The sequence below is a fragment of the Hirundo rustica genome, chromosome 2 (assembly GCF_015227805.2).
Source record: "Hirundo rustica isolate bHirRus1 chromosome 2, bHirRus1.pri.v3, whole genome shotgun sequence".
Lineage (NCBI taxonomy): Eukaryota > Metazoa > Chordata > Aves > Passeriformes > Hirundinidae > Hirundo > Hirundo rustica.
Window position 1 is genome coordinate 17,436,182 of NC_053451.1, and position 17,028 is coordinate 17,453,209.

The 17,028-nt window shown below is 45.8% G+C and overlaps 1 protein-coding gene across 10 annotated transcripts in view; it reads right to left on the bottom strand.

Moving 5' to 3' along the window:
- The window catches only part of PHLDB2 (pleckstrin homology like domain family B member 2), a 121,385-nt gene that overhangs the window by 57,302 nt on the left and 47,055 nt on the right, over positions 1-17,028 (bottom strand). For 6 of the 10 annotated variants that reach the window (XM_040057207.2, XM_058424232.1, XM_040057200.2 and 3 more), the window contains exons 1-2: positions 9,698-9,747; positions 605-713 (exon numbers count right to left, since the gene is read on the bottom strand). In XM_040057207.2, coding sequence (XP_039913141.1) covers positions 605-653 — 49 coding nt within the window. In that variant the 5' untranslated portion in view covers positions 654-713; positions 9,698-9,747. Of the gene's footprint in view, positions 1-604; positions 714-8,863; positions 9,195-9,697; positions 9,748-10,999; positions 11,111-17,028 lie in introns of those variants that run through there. The other 4 variants (XM_040057199.2, XM_040057204.2, XM_040057198.2 and 1 more) reach the window with 4 other exon arrangements.

The following is a 17,028-nucleotide window of genomic DNA, read 5'->3' on the forward strand; positions in this document are numbered from 1 at the left end:
AGCACGCGTTTAAATAAACCGTAGCTGCTTCCCACCAACCAGGTCTTCTTTGTTTTGTTTATTTTTAGGGGAATGTTTGAGTAGAAACTTGATGAATATGCCAGGGCATATAACACATCCTGGCTGACGCTGTCTTTGCATGCAGCTGTAGAGACTGAGGATGGGAGCTTCAGCTCATGATGTGCCCTGAACCCATCCTGCATCCAGGTCAGACCCAGCTTTCATGCTCAGCACAAGGGTCCTCTGTTCAGCAAAGTATTTGCTGCCTGGAGCTACAGAAGGAAATTCTTCCTTTTTTTTTTTTTTTAATTTTTTTAATTTTTATTTTATTTTCCCTCCCTCATTCCTTTTCTTCCTTTCCCATGTTGTTTAGCTGGGGGTCACTGATATCTATTCCAGACAGGCATTAAAGTGAAGGGGGAGGGTTGGCTGTCTGCAGCATATCCAGCTGTGGCCTTGTTCTGCCTGGTAAATGGAGTTAGACATGGAGTAAGAACAGAGCGCTGATCTTATCCATGTGTCAGGAGAATTAAAGGGCCAAAGTCAATTAGAAATTCTGAAATATCTCAGTGCATTACAAACAAACTTCATTTTAATTGATTACCTGATCCAACATTCTGGAAGGGGGGGAGGTTACTTCTGTTTGGCATCATATTTCTCTTCTGGTGGTGGTTAAAATGACACTAATTTGAGTGAACCAGATAAATTCTGATCTGCAAATAAAGTAAAAGAAAGAAAAAAAAACGGCATTGTGTTAAGAAGTGTATCCTGGGAACATTTTTTCCAGTGCATAATATAGAACACAACTGGCTTTTCTTATGGTAAAATTTCCAGAGACAACTCAAAGAGAAATATGTTAAAAAAATATTTGGAGAGGACGCTCCATGTTTAATAAGGTGACTGTGAAAAAGAAAAAAAAAAAAAAAAGTACCAAACCTGTCTGCAGCTGGTTTACCCGTTTAAAAGTACATATAATTAGTTTTGATAACAAGCCGTTGTCTATGATCCTGACACTGTACAGGCAGTTACGAGTTACAGCTCCTGAGTTTTGTCTGTAATCCTGAGGCTTCCTTAAGAAATCACCAACAAGGTTGCACTTCGCTGCTGGAGGCTTTATTTGGAAAGTCCATAGCCCAAGCTCAGCCCACGCAACACCAGCATCCCGCAATCACTAATAAACCTACGCAAAACCAGGTAGGTGATCCAAAACAAAGGAAATGTTTTGGCATGCCATGATTTCTGAGTTTCCAAAGAAGCCGGACTAGGAACGCAAACGGAATCTAAAAAGTTTATTTAAGATCAAATTAAAAATCGATATTGGCAACAAGAGAGACCTGGTTTAAAAGAAATGCCAAAATTGAATCCCAGCCAGTAAAAACAAAAATTAAATCTAAATCCAAATAGAAAACCTCTAGTGAGCTGCTCTATTAAAAGACTTATTTATTTTTTACACATACCCGGTTTTTAGAGAGGTTGAGAAAAAATTTTTAAAAACTGCCTCAAGTGACAAAACTAACGGCGACCATCTGCGGGTCCTCTGGGCTTAGCTCTGGACGAGCAAACAGAAACGTGTCAGAAACACAAGTGAAGAATGGAGACAGATGTCTGAGGCTGTCTAGAGACAAGCCACCTCTTTAATTAACTGCAGCCCTCAGAGCGCCAAGGCTGCAGGTCTGTGGGGCGCTGACTTTCCGTGCCGTGCTGTTCCACGTTACTCTCCTGGGAGGACGGCCCTGCGAGAAGGGAGCTGGCTGCTGATCCTTGCAGAGGGAGCCTCCTTCTCTCCGACCTCTGCCTCCTGCCTCTCCTGCTCCCTGCAAGCTGCTCTCCCAAGGGGGGACCAGTCCCTGTCCTTTCCCTCTGTTCCCCCAGGAATCCCCCTGTGCTGACCTCGCTTTGCAATGCTTTTTTCTTTCTCTGTAGAGGTCATTTCTCAGTCCTAACGAAAGTTTTAACCCAGCTGTGCACATTCTGCCCCTCACAGCAAGATGCTGCTTCCTTCAAGATCACATAAGCCACTGTTCCCTGAAAACGGCACTACTCTCCAAGGGGCCAGAGAACCTCCCAGAGCCCTGCAGCTCCTGAAGGGACTCACCCACCTGTCCACGCTCTCCAGCACAACAGGACTGAAATTCTCCAGAGCAGCTGACAAGAACCTGGGCAGCAGAGAGCTTTTCAACCCACCTGTCATCCTCAAAAGGTTATTTTATCGACATGAAACATTTACCATCCTTTTTGCCTCATTTGTCTTCCAACCAAGGGACAGACCCCTTCCCTAGTTCCTTCCAGTTTACCCCAGATCCCCAAACTCAAACTCTTCACAGCATCCCAGGCAGCCAGCTTTGCTGGAGCAGGGCTGGGCACTGCCCCTGGAGCCCCAGCACCAGATGACAGCGGCTCTCCCACCCGCCTGCCGACCAAACCCCGAAGGATCCCGACACAAATCCAGTTGATCCTGCCACTGTGTTGACACCTTGGCATATTGCTTGTGTCATCTCTATTACAAATACTGCCCTTTGTGCCCAGAGGTCCCCAGAAAAGAAGCAAAAATTTAACTTTTCAGACCGTGTTCAACTTGACACAGAACACAGACAACATTCCACCGTTGTCTGTAACAAAGACATCACCGTATCACTGAACAGAAAAACAAACCACGGACAACTTGGAATTAGAACAAAGGGCTGGTTAAAAGACAGGAAGATTCACTGCATTTCCTATATCTCTAATATTACTGATTTATGGCTAAGATCACTGAAACCCCCATCCTTCTTATTTCATGAGGTGAGCTACTACTTAATCAATGTGACAAACATTAAGGAGAGCGGGGCTTCTGTGCAATTAAAAATTCAAAGTTTTATTCAATTTGGTGAATACCTTGGTTTGCTAATAACCTTTTTTAAGGTTAAATATTTATATGGTTTCATTTCACGTTTGAGAACTCATTACACATCTCCCATCCTAGAGGACGAGAGATCAGAGAAGTCATCACTTAGCAATAATTGGATTTGAAGGGGAAAAGAACTTTTTAAAAAAACCTTCCACTGTGAGCAAAACCAAGAAACAAAGCAAAGAATTAATGAGCTAACATAACAAACAGCTCAAAATTCGTAGTATATCTGCTCTCATGAAATCATATTCTTTCAGATGAGGTTATGCAGGGCCTCCAGCAAGGCTGACTCTTGTTACAGAGCACATGCCACGCTCTGCCTTGCCTGGAACAAAGCGAAATGATTTCATCTGGGGTTTATAAAGTCATCTGAAGTGAATGTATACAGCATTACCAACCATGCTTCATCTCTGCAGTGCCCGGGCCAAATTAAGTTTTGTTTCACTAACGACCAGAAGAAACAGTGATTCACAGCTCAAGCAGAGAGTCAAACAAAGGATTCCAGTTTTAAGATATTATAGAACTGGGTGGCTTAACAGTAAGAACTCTTTTCCCTTGTGCAGTGGTTTAACCCCAGCTGCAACTCAAGCCCCCCAGTTGCTTGCTAACCCCGGCCCAGGATGGGGGAGAGAATCATAAAAGATGTATTAAATTAATGACAGTTTCACAGACAAAGCAAAAGTCATGTACAAAGCAAAGCAAAAATAAGGAATAAAACCCCTAGGAAAGCAGGATTCTGTCACTCCAAATGTTCAAGACCCTTTTTCCTTCTTCTCCCGTCTTTATATGCTGATTATGATGCCATAGGATGTCAGCTGTCCCAGCTGTGTCCCCTCCCAACTTCCCATGGTGTGGCATAAGAAGGTGAACAGTCCTTGACTCAGCAGAAACACTGCAGAACAATAACTGAAAACATCAGTGTGTTATCAACGTTACTGTCATCCTAAATCCAAACCAAAATGCTGTAACAGCTACCAGGAAGAAATGAACTGTACCCCAGCCAAATCCAGGACACTTTAGTGCAGGAGCTGAAAGCTGCAGCTCAGCCAATCCACAGGTACACTACCTGTGTGCACAGCTCTTCCCAGTATTTCATCCATAGATTTAGGGTGAAGTTTTCCCAGCAGGTAAAGTTTTCTCACCTTTTCTTTACTTCTGCCTGGGCTGATAACCACCTCCCTTTAGCAGAGCCTGCTCTGGCAACCACTTTGCTCTTAGGTTACCAATCAAGAGGGTTGCAGTGCCTCAGGCATCACCAAGGCACTTCTGTGACTGAAAATAAACAGTTTTAAACAAAACTCTCAAAACTTGGCCATCTATCTTTTAAGGCTTTTCTGCACTTCATTGTTTTTTCCTTTCCCGTTTCTCACTGAACATTAACTGTGGCTCCCTACAGCTCCTGGCACCGGTACTATCTCTGACATTTCTCTTCAGAAAACTCCTCCAGCAGTGTATTGCCATTCTTGGAAAACAGATGAAACCCCAGCTGATGGAGGGTGAGGACAAAAGCTCATCACTGGCACGTCTGCGCATCATTAGAGTTTCATTTGCCCTGCAACAAGATCTTCAAATGATTAGGATCTGTTTCAGCTCTTCCAATAAAACACACACTGTTTTGGAAACAAGAAAGTCTCTCGAATTTTCACACTCTGAACAAGATTTGGTGAATGAGTGCTGATGGCTTCAGTGTCTGGAGATTTCGTTTTCCCACAGTATAGCACGCCTACGTGCATAAACAGACTGCTCCATCACCAAGATGATTTACCTTCTTCCTGCATAATCTGAGGACAATGTACTTACTCCTGATTAAATCAAACCTGGTTTTATTCCTGACTTACTCTGCTTATTTACAAACAAAAGTCTTGATTGGTTTAATCTGATGGCAAAGTAAAACTCACCGGAATCTACTGTTTACCTCCAAAACACATGGAAATCCACCTTTCCCCAAGCCCACTGTCATACTAAAACAGTATATTCACACAAAGGCACCTGCATAATTTGGTGGAGCTGATGAATAGACACATCCCTAAGAGAAAGTAAAGTCATCTCTGCCAAAAACTGGACAGTTCAGCAAGCCTGTGATCTAAAGGCTGCCTTAAACATCCTCCTTCACTTCCTCCTCTTCCTCCCCCACAACATAATACACTAGATCCCAAACTATACCCGATTTCTTGCCAGCATAGCCCTGGAAACTGCTCAGTCCCTGTCTTTTCAAGATACAAATCCTGCAACGCAGAGTTGTTACAACGTAGCTCACTTACGCATGCAGGTGAGCATAAGGTCTGGTTACAGGCAAAGAGTTCCTAAAGCTCACGGCTTGGCACCTTCAGCAACACTACATAAATTAAAAATCAAATATCTGTGAATCATATTTGACTAAGTCACTCCCTTGCAATCCTGCAGGCTTCCGATGTGGAAAAGGGAGTGGCAGAGGAAGTCGCTTTTATGGCTTACCTCTTCCTCTGAGAAATTATCACGTTGGATACTGGAGAAGGAGGAAAAATAAAACAGTGCAACCAAAAACATGCCAAGTAAAATTATCCGCCTCGGAAACCACATATATTTTACTGTAATAACCCACCTGACTACTCCAAAAATTGCACTTAAATATGGTATTTTTAACTACTCTGTCTTACTATTAAAACATCATTCTCTCCTATTTGATAAGGATTGATGTTGCAGGCATTGTCACATTGACTGCTCTTTCCAATAGTTGGACATAATTATTTTTAATCAGGTGACGGCTGCTGGCACTTTTGAATGTGCATCAAAAATGAAAACATTCATTACCATGTAAATACTACAGTTGGGCGAGTACAAACGGAGGGTCAAGCCATTGACCTATGAGATACAAATAAAAATGCTAAGGAAAATGTTGAAGCTTCAGAAGTTTTATGCCATAACAGCTACTCTTACCTGAAGCTGAAACTGTTAAAGCACTGATTCCAGTGAATCTAAACTAATTCTTAAGCATTTGCTAAGACAAGGCCACCTACTCAGACAGCATTACTTTAGCAGATATCACTGCCTCCTCCTTACCTTACAGTCACACTAATCATTTCATCTGGAGTAATTCACCGAAAAAAGCTGAAGGAAGAAGGAGAGTTAACTCTTTTCTGCTCGAACAAAAGCCACGGACAGGTAGAAACACACTAGAAGAGATTTCTCTTAAAACAATGAACTCCTTTCATCATGCAGAAGGACAGGGTTGATGGAGGACAAGCCAAACTCCAGCCATACTCATCTTTTCTATTTTTGTACCTTTCTGGTAGTTAAGCTCCAGTCAGTTATCTGACCCAATGACTGTATCATCTCATGACAGTAGTGACAAGCTCCCTCACATCATTCTGACATTATTTCATTAACTCCTTTCCTATTGAAAAGTTGAGTACGCTCGAAAGATTTGCAAACTGAAACTTTGAAGTTTCACACGGGATAGCAAATAGAAAGCTCTGCTGGTGGGCTGTGACTGCTGACTGTGCAGACTAAGAAAACCCAAACCAAACAACATAGCTGGTGTACAAATAAATAGACTTAAATATTCTAGACCAATGTAATTCTCGCTCCTGAAGCCAAATAAATACAGACTTTCTTCATCTAAAATTTCAGAAAGGGGATCGAGTGCAAAACAATTATGTATCCAAATTCATATCATACAGGAACAGAAATTCCATCTATACAAGAGCAGAAAGACCTTAAAGAGAAGTTTCTCTGTTCCCATCCTACAAGTGACAAACTCGCCCCTACAACACCCCTACCAAATTTAATAAGAACGGGTAGGTAAGGCCCAGAAAATCTAAGCAGATATAAAAACTAATCAAAACAGCTTCAGCCACACTTTTTTTTCCTTTTTCTTGAATGTCCTTACCATTTTTCTCCCATCTATTGCATTTTCCCACTCTCAGGCAACCTTTGCCCATGATCTGCTTCCCTCTGTGCTGATTTCTTTCACTGCCACTTTGTGCCTGTCACTTCCTTCTGTTAATCAGTTCTCTCCAGTGCCCGCTTATTCTGACAGCTTCTGTCTCTCCTGTTTCGCTCGTCCGTTTCTGCTCAATTTGTCTCCTTCCCTGGATGCTTGCCCCGTATTTCCAGAAGTCCCCTCTTGCTCTTTACCGCTTCTTCATTTCCCAGCACTCTCAGGGCAGCAAGCATGCCCCCGGACGAAATGCTTCTCATCACACGGGCTTGGCAAAGCACGCCGTGGCAGTGATGGCTTGAGTGGCACCCGCCGTAGCTGCTGTGCCACCAAGCAGGAGTCTGCCTGTGCCAACACGGGGCAGCATTTTATCAGCAGGTCTGAGGACTGCGTTCCCTCGGGCCAGGGACAGAGGTGCTACACCTGCAGTTACACCATTTACTATAAGAAAGGGTGTTAAATGAAGTGGTTCACTTAAAAACTTGCTCCAGCTGCATGTGACTTGAGTAAGAAAAAACCCCCCCAAACTTGGTCATATTTCCACAGTTTACTCTGCTGTAGTCTCTGAAGGACCTTCTTTCTACAGGGGAAATCTCCCCTTGGATTTCTGTGGCATCTTGGATGTGCTCCACCAGTCTAAAACAAATCCTAAATGAACAGCACCTGCTGAAAACACCCAGATCGTTTTATATCTGCTCATTTAATTCAGTGGGAAACACTTTGCCTTGCTGGCAGTTACTACACACCAGAATGAACCATTAATTTCAACAAATTAAAATGGAACTAATACACTACATGTGCAGTGAACACAGCATTAATCTCTTCATTAACAATCACCAGCACTTGCCCACACCCACTTTATTTCAGCTTTTCTCTGGATCTTCAAGTGGAAAAGACAAAAAAGATCTTCCCATTTAAACGTCTTCAGTCCTTCTGATCCAACTCCAGCCTCAAGATGGATCTACAACCTTTAGCTCACCCAATCTCCACTTCCTATCTAAACCCCAAATACTTCAAATTTTTCATTATGGGCTTTGTTCCTTCTCAGCAATAGTCAACTGGTGCCTTTGACTACTTCCAAGGATATGGCTGATAACTGTATCTGATAAGCACAGACAGTAAAAAATGGGAAAAAACGACCGCTCTTCCTGCCCTGGCTGATAGCAAAGATTTCCATTTCCTCACTAAAAAGAGACACACTAATGAGGCGATTTAGCATTTGTCAAAATGGAAGCAGAAAAAATTGCTGGTGTGGAAAAGGAACTGTGTAAAATGAGCTGTATAGAAATAGTAGGATGTTACTACTTGACAGCCCTAAAGGTATCTCTTTTTCTGTAACCCTCTTAGTTCAGACTGCCCCTCCCCATGACAGCAAAGGTCGGCACTCTTCCCATCTTCTGATCACTTAGTCTCTGTTTCCTACACTGCTTCCTTCTGCTGTGAGAAAGCAAGCCCATCCTCACCCTTTGCAATTCTTTCATGCCTTACTTCCTCCCATCTCTGATCTTTTCCCATGTTAATAACTTTTTTTTTTTTTTTTTGAGGACATTATCCACAAGAAGATAAGAGCATGCAAAACCTAAAAAGTTCACTAAACATGAAAATTTGCGACAAAGGCTGCTCTTGTGTCCCTCTTCCTCCAAAAGAGAGGGAAGGTATGGCACAGAAATGAAATATTCACCATGTTCTGACTGGCAACACGTTCACCCAAATGCCCCGAAGATGCAGACACAGAGGATTCGGGCACGTGCAGAGAGTCAAGGCACAGAGACAAGATGACAGGTTGACAAGATGAGCATTTGGGGAAAAAGGCTGGTGACAAAAGCCATGTGTGTGAGATCAAGCAAGCACCCGGCGGCAGGAGCAGAAAGCCCATCTCTTGTGTCTTTATGTAAGCGCAGACGGTCTATTTACACTTCTGCACACGGGTAAATTCCTCAGGCAGCTTTGGGGCAGAAGGACAAGGAGCGAGGACCGTAGTTTCCAGCCCGTTCCTCCCTTTGCTCATGGAGCAGGTATCTTCCCGAGAAAAGCTCTGATCTCCAAGCTGAACTCACCACCGAGCGCGGGGCCCCGGGCGCCGCCGAATCCCACCCGGCTGCTGACAGGGCTGCACGAAGGGGGACTTAGGAGCACTGAATCTGTCAGGGGAGATGGAGCCCGAACCCCCGATTTCCGTCCGCAAGCCGATCCGCCGTAACGCCGCGTTCCCGTTGCTAAACTCCAGCGATGCCGAGACGGCATCCATCGCCGGCTGAGCGCCGGGAACCCATCCCCGCCGGGCACGGCAGCCCTCGCACAGCCGCAGGAGCCTTTAGAAGCCACCGGCCGAACAAAGGATCGCGGACAAAGAGCCTTGTCCCACGTCTTCCCCTCCATCAAGTAGATTATTTACGATGGAAAACCAAACCAAGCAAAGCCAAGCCCCGCCGCTCCTCCCTTGCTTCCTCGGACCTCGGATGGATGTCCCCGGCGCTCCCGGGGCAGAGGCTTTGTTCGCCAGCGGGGAGGCGGCAGAACCGGGGGGGAGCACCCGGACAAAGGGGAAGAAGCGTCTGGCGAAGAAAGGGACAGGGAGGGAGCCCCGTCTCTTTCAGCTGCGGGGTCCCTGCCGAGCCGGGCGGCAAGGGGGGACCCCCCCGCCCCCCCGTCAGACGTGCGAAGGGACCGGAGGCGGGGGAGTGGATGGGTGGCGGTGGTGACACAAACTCCCTTAAAAGTAGCCCAAAAATCGGGGACGGTTGCGAGCAGCTGAGCCGGCGTCAGCCCAGGCTCTGCGTGCCCGAGAGGGACCCTCTTCCCATCCCCACGGGGTCCCGCCGCCTTTTTCCATCCTGGCGGCCCGGGAGGGCTTCACCCACCCCGCGGGACGGCGCTTCCCCCGCACTCACCGCCGCCTCCCGCCGCCGCTCCCCGCTCATCCCGGTCCCCGCCGCCCGCCCGGCTGCCGGAGCTCCGCCGCCCCCGGGAGCCGCCCCCCCGCCGCAGCGCCCGCCCCGCGGCGGGGCCGGGGCCGGGGCACCCCCGCGGGCGGAATGGTTCGCTCCCCTCAGGCCGGGGTCGCGGGAGCGAGGCGGGCAAAGGGCAGCCGGGATGGGGGGGGGAAGGGACGGAGCGGGAGTGGACGGGCGAGAAGGGGGAAACGGGCGCAGGGATATCCCCGGAGGGGCCGCCGTGGAGCTCTTCACGATCCATAAATATGAGTCGCCAGGCAATTTCCTGCCCGCGAGATTAGCTGAGCAAACAGGGCGGCGCTGGCAGGGCGCGGGCCCCGTTTTCCGTGCCTGCGGCTGGGGTGCGCTTTACCTGCGCCCGCCCTCCTCCTCATCCTTCTCCTCCTCTTCCTCCTTATGCCCGGGGAAGCCGCCTTTCAGAGGGGGCTGCCCTCCGCCCTCCCGATCCCGGAGCGGAGCCAGGCTGCCTCCGTTCCCTGGTCCGGGGTGCGCCCCTGCCACTCAGCCAGCCCGGGGTCACACCGCGCTGTCGCCTCTGCCTGAGGTGTCCTGTAATTCAGGATTTTCTCTTACCTGAGAAAAATACACCCATGAAAGTATGCGTGTAATACATAGATACCCTCGAGTGTATACGCACACGGGGCTCCCAAAAGACCCCCGCCCAGTCCCCCATGCATCACCGAAGAACGCCGCTGCCACCGCCAGCATTTTGCTGTTCCCGGAGCAGGGAAGGGGCGGGTTGCGCCCGGCCGGCCCTTGCTGGAGGGGTTTTCACGGCAGAGCGATCCCACAAACCAGCACCAGCTGGGCAAAGCGGGTTTGCCGGAGCAGCGCGTCTCGCCCGTCCCGCGTTTGGAGGTGCCAGCCCGGAGCCTTCAGGGGTCCTGGCTCAGGTGGCTGCTCAGTGACAGAGGCAGCGAGGCCACAGGCGGGGCTGGAGCTGGTACGAGGGGGAAAAAGAAGGGGACGAAGCCTCCGGGGAGGGGTCGCCGCTCGCCCGGGGTGACTGGGTGCTGGCAGCCCGGGGCGGATAAACGGAGCTTCGCTTTCCGAGCGCCTGTGCAGTGTCAGGCTTGGTAAGGAAACCACGGCGGCGAGAGATGCGAGCCAGCCTGCAGGACTCGGGGCAGCGAGCCAGAGTACCCTGCACAGCCACCTGGCTCCGTGCTGTGTGGCCTCGTCACTCTACCTTTCCCCATTTGTTTCCCAAAGAGGAAATTGGGGAATAGCAGCACTTACCCGTTGTGCAGGGGTCCTGCGGGATGGGTCCAAGCTCACCCAGCGCCCGGCCAGGGAACCCACTGGCACGGCGCTGGCTGTTCCCGTGTGCCACGAGGAAACGGGGCACGCTGTGACACGCTTCCTGCCTTACACATTCCAGGGGATATTTTACTTGGCTAGAACCGTAACTTTATTACGATATAAACTTGGTAATAACTCATTAATACCTGGAATCTATATAGTGACACACACAATACTAGAGAATGTTAAAAGAAAGCGCCCTTGGCTGTCCTGGTGTCTACTCTAGTTTACTATAAAAAGACAAGCTTTGAGAGTAATTACTCTAAAAGGCCAGAACCTCTTCTGTGATGCCTCCACAAAAATCCCAGTGTTTCATTTTCCACTAGCATTGAACCTGTTTTGTTTCTGAGGAAGCAAGGAGAACTACATGCGCTTAAAAAGTAAAGGCATATGTGTGTAATAAATGCAGAGCTAAGGACACGCTCACAGTTGGTAGAACTGAAAATTAGTTTTAATTCTGCCACAGCCAGAACCAGAAGCAGCCAGCCTTCCCTTTACCTCACATGATCTTCCTTTTCCTTCTAAGTGAGAAAAACTGTAAGTAATAGTCTGCAAAAACCTCCCGAGGGAATGTGAAGCTGGAAAGCTGCAACTTTGCTCTTGCGGTCAAACTGTTGCACTGAAGGACCTGTGATATGTCGGCTGAAACGTTCCTTCACTTAGCTCCTATACGGTAGGTGGGGAGACAGCAAAGCTTGGTAAGGCAAACCACATGCTTCCCCTGATACCTGTATGCTGGGAAAGCTTTGTCTAAATCACTGTCACCTGTTTGTTTTCAGCAAAAGAAATAAAAACACATAATAGGACTTATTTCTAAAAGAATAATAAGTACTTAAAACCAGCCGTAGCTGAGGCTTTAAAATAACTTGGTAAGTTGTAATATTTAACAGGCAGGAGTCTGGCAATATAAAACAACAACAAAACCCCCATCTTACATTTTATGAGTAGGAAATACTTAAAAAATTAGGAAAAAAGTGACCCTCCATAAACTAAAGAGCTGAAAACTCTTGTTGGAGCAAAAGCAATCCTACTATCAAAAAATAAGTGAGGAAAAAGTATATGGAAACTTGCACAAGAGCTGCAAGCCATAGATGGGTTCAACAGTCCATCTAGCTAACATTAACAGTTCTCATGGCAATTGCACTTCAACATCAACTGTACTGCATATCACAGAGGCTTTCAGAATTCTCCATCCTTCAGTATGTAAGCATGCCCAATAAAAGTTTGGTTTCCATGGTAATTCATATAAGTAGAAATCAAATGTTGGAATGTTTACAAAAAGCATGCTTTAATCAGGAGCATTGAAAATGATAATAAAATGCCATTTTGTTACCACACTCCGATGCCATGCTTCTGTAGGACAGGAGAGATCACTTCAGCTGCCTCAGAACTGCAGTAACCTCTGAGCAGGCACCTGCGGTCACAACCTCTGCATTACCTGGTTCCTTGCCTTCACAGATTTTATCCACACCGGGTGTGGACATGATTGCATTTCTGTCAAATGAGCCAGAGCCCACAGCTGGGAGCTGGTTCAGGCTTTATGTTACCTGCAGGAGGAGAGGCAATCCCCAGCCTGACAAAATCAGTTGAGATAAAGCTTGCCATTGATGTTGGGTGCTGTTACACCCAGCCTTTTCTTTGGTGGCAAAACTGGTCTGGTGTCTTCCATTTTGTGCCTTAGCTACTCATTTGGATTCACAATCTATGATTTGTTACATTCTTGGGTGAGGTGATGCAATTATTTATGAAAAACAGATCAAGAAAATGATCCAGGTGAAACCTCTTCCTTTCTAACACCTCTACCTCTTCTGGAAAAGGTCCAAAGAGTACTTACATTAGAGTGATTGACAAGAAGAGAAATAAATAGATCTGAACAGTTGTGCTTGGGACTGAACCTCTGTTTCTTGAACCAGCATCACCAACACACCAATGGATTATTAAGTTGCACCATTTTTGAACAAACCTGTCACAACAAATGAAGTTATAAGGATTCAGGGCTTTCCAGCATGTAACCAGAGCATTTTGAAACATTTGTTTGTGGCTTGAAAACCAGAACTTTGGGTGAAACTTCAAGAAAAGCCGTGATCCCTCTGCTGTAACTTCCTCAAAGACATTTTGAGGCAGCGTAGCAGGCTGGATTCTAGGTTATGAAAGAATTTTGATTTTTAATGCTCAGGAATCTGCAAAATCAGAAGACAATGTGGAGGATGACTGCATTCATCAGTACCATTCTGACGAAAGAAACCCACACCCTGCAGTTACACTGGTCATCCCAGTTAAAAAACCTAAAAATATCTGAATGCAGCACACAGCAGAAATGTATATCAGTAATAAAAGAAGTTGGAGTTCAACCAGTGGAGTGTTCTTGTGACTCGTCCTGGAGCTTTCTTGAGCTGTCACACAAGAGCTATCAAGAAGAAACTGCCTGGGGAAAATAAGTTACATGAGTAATCAAATCTCATGCTTCAGGGCACAAGTCAATTGCTGGAAGGGTCAAGAAAGGAATTTCCTTACTTTCTTCCTTTGCACAGTTGTACAATTAACTAGGTTCTAATTGCAAGGCAAAAAAGAAGAGATTATATTTTGCGTTTTTCTGAATCATCAGGCACTGGCTGCTTTTGCAGCTGGATTCAGATCTTAAGGGACAGGGCTGGTAGGTGGGTTTTGTTGCACTTCTGTGAGTTTTTGCCTAGATTTACAGCACATTAGGGAGCTTTGCTCTGCCTTCACGCCGACTGCCAAGCCCACAGTATAACTGTGTTGCAGAACTACTATTAAAGGGAAACTAATTTCGGCAGTTAATTTTCTGTTAATAATACGTAGTTAGCTTTAAAAAATCCCTCTGTCTATAATTGCACAACTCATAATGACTTACTTAAGTAGCAGCAGTGTTGCATCCATAATGGCCTAAAGATATAAACAAGACAAGATTTGTCAGAGAGGTAACCATTTCTATTAAGCAACTGGACCATGTAATGCAATAGAAGAGCATGCTATCCCTTCATTAAATAGAGTGTTTTAGTAATCCAAAGAATTTTTTGCTACCACAGTACGGACATTGCTTCAAATCACAAGAGCACTGCCCTGTTAGCTTGTGTATGGTCCCCTGTCTTCACAACTGATTAATTGCTTCCCTTTCCTAGAATCAGCGTGTGCACTGGTCAGTGGGGGTGGCTTAGGGCTTCATCAGCCAGCTCTATGGCTGCTGCTAAGCTCTCGACAGCAGTAGTAAAGTGTTTTTTCCTGTATACAAGTACATTTTTGATATACAGTCTGTGAGAAAACATGTTTAAAACTACAAGCACCAGGAAAACCTTGGTCAGTGCTCCTCATAACACCAAAGCACTAGGAAAGCAGTTGGCACAAGACACGGGTGCAAATCCTGTAGCTGCGCTGGTTTACAGTTACTGTCACAGATTAGGACAGCTGATCGTTTTGTACTCAGTGGTTGGACACATGGGTACCTTCATTATGTAGTTGCCCCTTCCAGTCTTATCTTTCACCCAGCAAGCAATAAGCTGATTCTTAAGTCCTTACATGCACCAAAGTTTGGGACCTTATGATTTCCTTCTGATGCTAAGCCAGGGAAGTTTTCTATTCTCCTTTGGTGTCTGTTTATCAAATCTGGATGCATACGTAACAATACTGTGGGTCATGCCAGTAAAACAGTATTTCCTTGAGTAGGAAGTGAGAAGAAATCTAAAGCAATTTAAGCTATTTGCCCAAGGTTACACAAGAAATCTCAGTGGGGTCGTGGTAAGGAACAGAAGAACCACAGTTACTACTTTAATTTCGCAATTAATCTGTGTAAAGATGGATCTCTCTGTGTTGAAATAAACTCTCATTTGTTTTCTTCCTCCTGCAAAAAGGTATTCTTTCCCTTCAAGTGACATTAAATTAATTAGTATGGAGTCAAAAGAGGTAAAACAAGGTATTTGTACCAAAAAGAAAGATGGTTGCCAAAACTTTCATTCTGTTCGGAGGCATTTGGGCTTTTGAAAAAAAGCCTCTTTTTTTCCAATAGGAAAAAGCTTTGCCTAACAAAGTTTAGATAACATACAGTCTCACAGTTTATTCATGAAGCTGTTTTTCCTGACAAGTTTTTATATGTGCATTCAGAAGAGTTGTAGAGATTTTCTTTTCAGCAGATGGCCCCCAAATGGGGAATTATGTCCCATTAGCAGCACAAAGGATGACACAATATTGCTACTCTTTCTCACAGTAATAGGGGCAGAATAAGATGCAGAGATATACTTTAACCTCAGATTTCTTGAGTTTTTTTCTCCTAACAGAAAAAGGAAAGCATCTGAAAAACGTAAATTATGGCAATTCTCTCCCTACACAGACGTTACTTAAGTTTGCCTTAAATACTTAGACAAAATATACTAAAACCAAAGATGGACAACCTGAAGATGCACTAATACCCAAGGTAAAATCAGCCTAAACTGAAATAGTCAAATGACAACCCACAACCTAGCTTCCCCACTGTACTTGCACCCCTTCAACAAAATCCTGAAAGCATAACAGGATAGTGGAGAATGTCACAGAACACAATACGTTCATCTCCCAATGGAATACGCGAGGGAAAGGGGAAGATGGTCCAGCATTTCCCCACAGGGTTTTAAGGGATGGGTGCTGGCTCCTGAGGGCAGGATATATATGCCCTGTGCCAGATTAATGTGAATTCTGTTTTTCCCCTTGCTCCTTATGTCAGCCCCTGTTTGGGTTACCCTGGGGAATAATGGGGGACCGTGCCCAGCCACCCCACAGGTGACACTGTTCCCTGTGCCTGCTGTTGGATGTGCCACCTGTCTTACAGGGTCTGTCACAGGCCACTAACAGGACTGGGTTCTGGCAGGCTGGGCAGGGCATGAAACTCTCCCTGGATCACCTTGCCCTCTGTGCAGGCTGCAAACTGCTGGAAGAGCTTTTGGCACCTCAGCATTGTGTGAAGGAAGTAAAGCACTTGGGTACTTCAGATTCAGAGCTCTGCATCTCTCCATCTATCCAGCCCGTGGCCGCTAGGAACTCTGCTCTTTAACCAGGAGCTGAAGCTTTACAGGGCAGCACCCTGGCTAATGGTACAAGGCAAACTGAAAAGCAAATAAGACAGCTATTTTGGGAATGTGAATAGTTTGAAAATGCTGTTTTACAGGAGCTGAGCCATGTCAAATCTGCTGTCTTATGCACGTGTCCTTGTCTACGCTGCTCTCCATGACGCATCTGTCCCTGTCCTGCTGCGCTGCTCCTGGAGCTTGGGCACCCCTTTTCCACAGAGCCCCATATATGCTCTTTGCTCTGGGCTACATCGCTGTGGCCACGACACCACACATTCCCCATGAAATTCCCACGGACTGATGTAGGATTAGGCCCACAGGAAGCAATAAAATATGCTTGCTGATCCCACAGTATCACAGGAAATTACCATATGACAATCTTTAACACGTTGTTTTAATGAATTCTAAATTTGTACTGTAGTTTAAAGACCACTGTAAAAGATGAAATAGGAAGCTGGGGGTAGGCTGGCTTCTTTGTCATAATGCCTTGTTTACATGTTCCTTTTTATTTTTCTTCTTCTTTGTACTGTCGAAATCTTAAAAGTACTCAAGGGGAGGCATCACAGCATACGTGAGCAACAACCTTCTTTTTGGTTGCAAGCTCTTCAGACCGTCCTGTAAACTAGAAATCTGTTCTAACCAAAAAGAGAAATGCACTATTTCAGTGATGCACTTTGCTAGCAGGACATAAATTACTAAGCAATACGAAATGGGGACACAAAAGTAGCCCATAGGAGCCGGGTGATTAATGCATAAAGAGAGAGGAGGAATGACAGCAGATCCTCATTAGACTTAGAAACAGTTTGTCATTAGTGTATTTTTTTTTAAACTTCAGAATTTTAATGGGAGAAAAATGTTTCTTTATGCCTCCAATCTCCTCTTTAGTTAGGGGAGGCTTCAGGTTCCCCC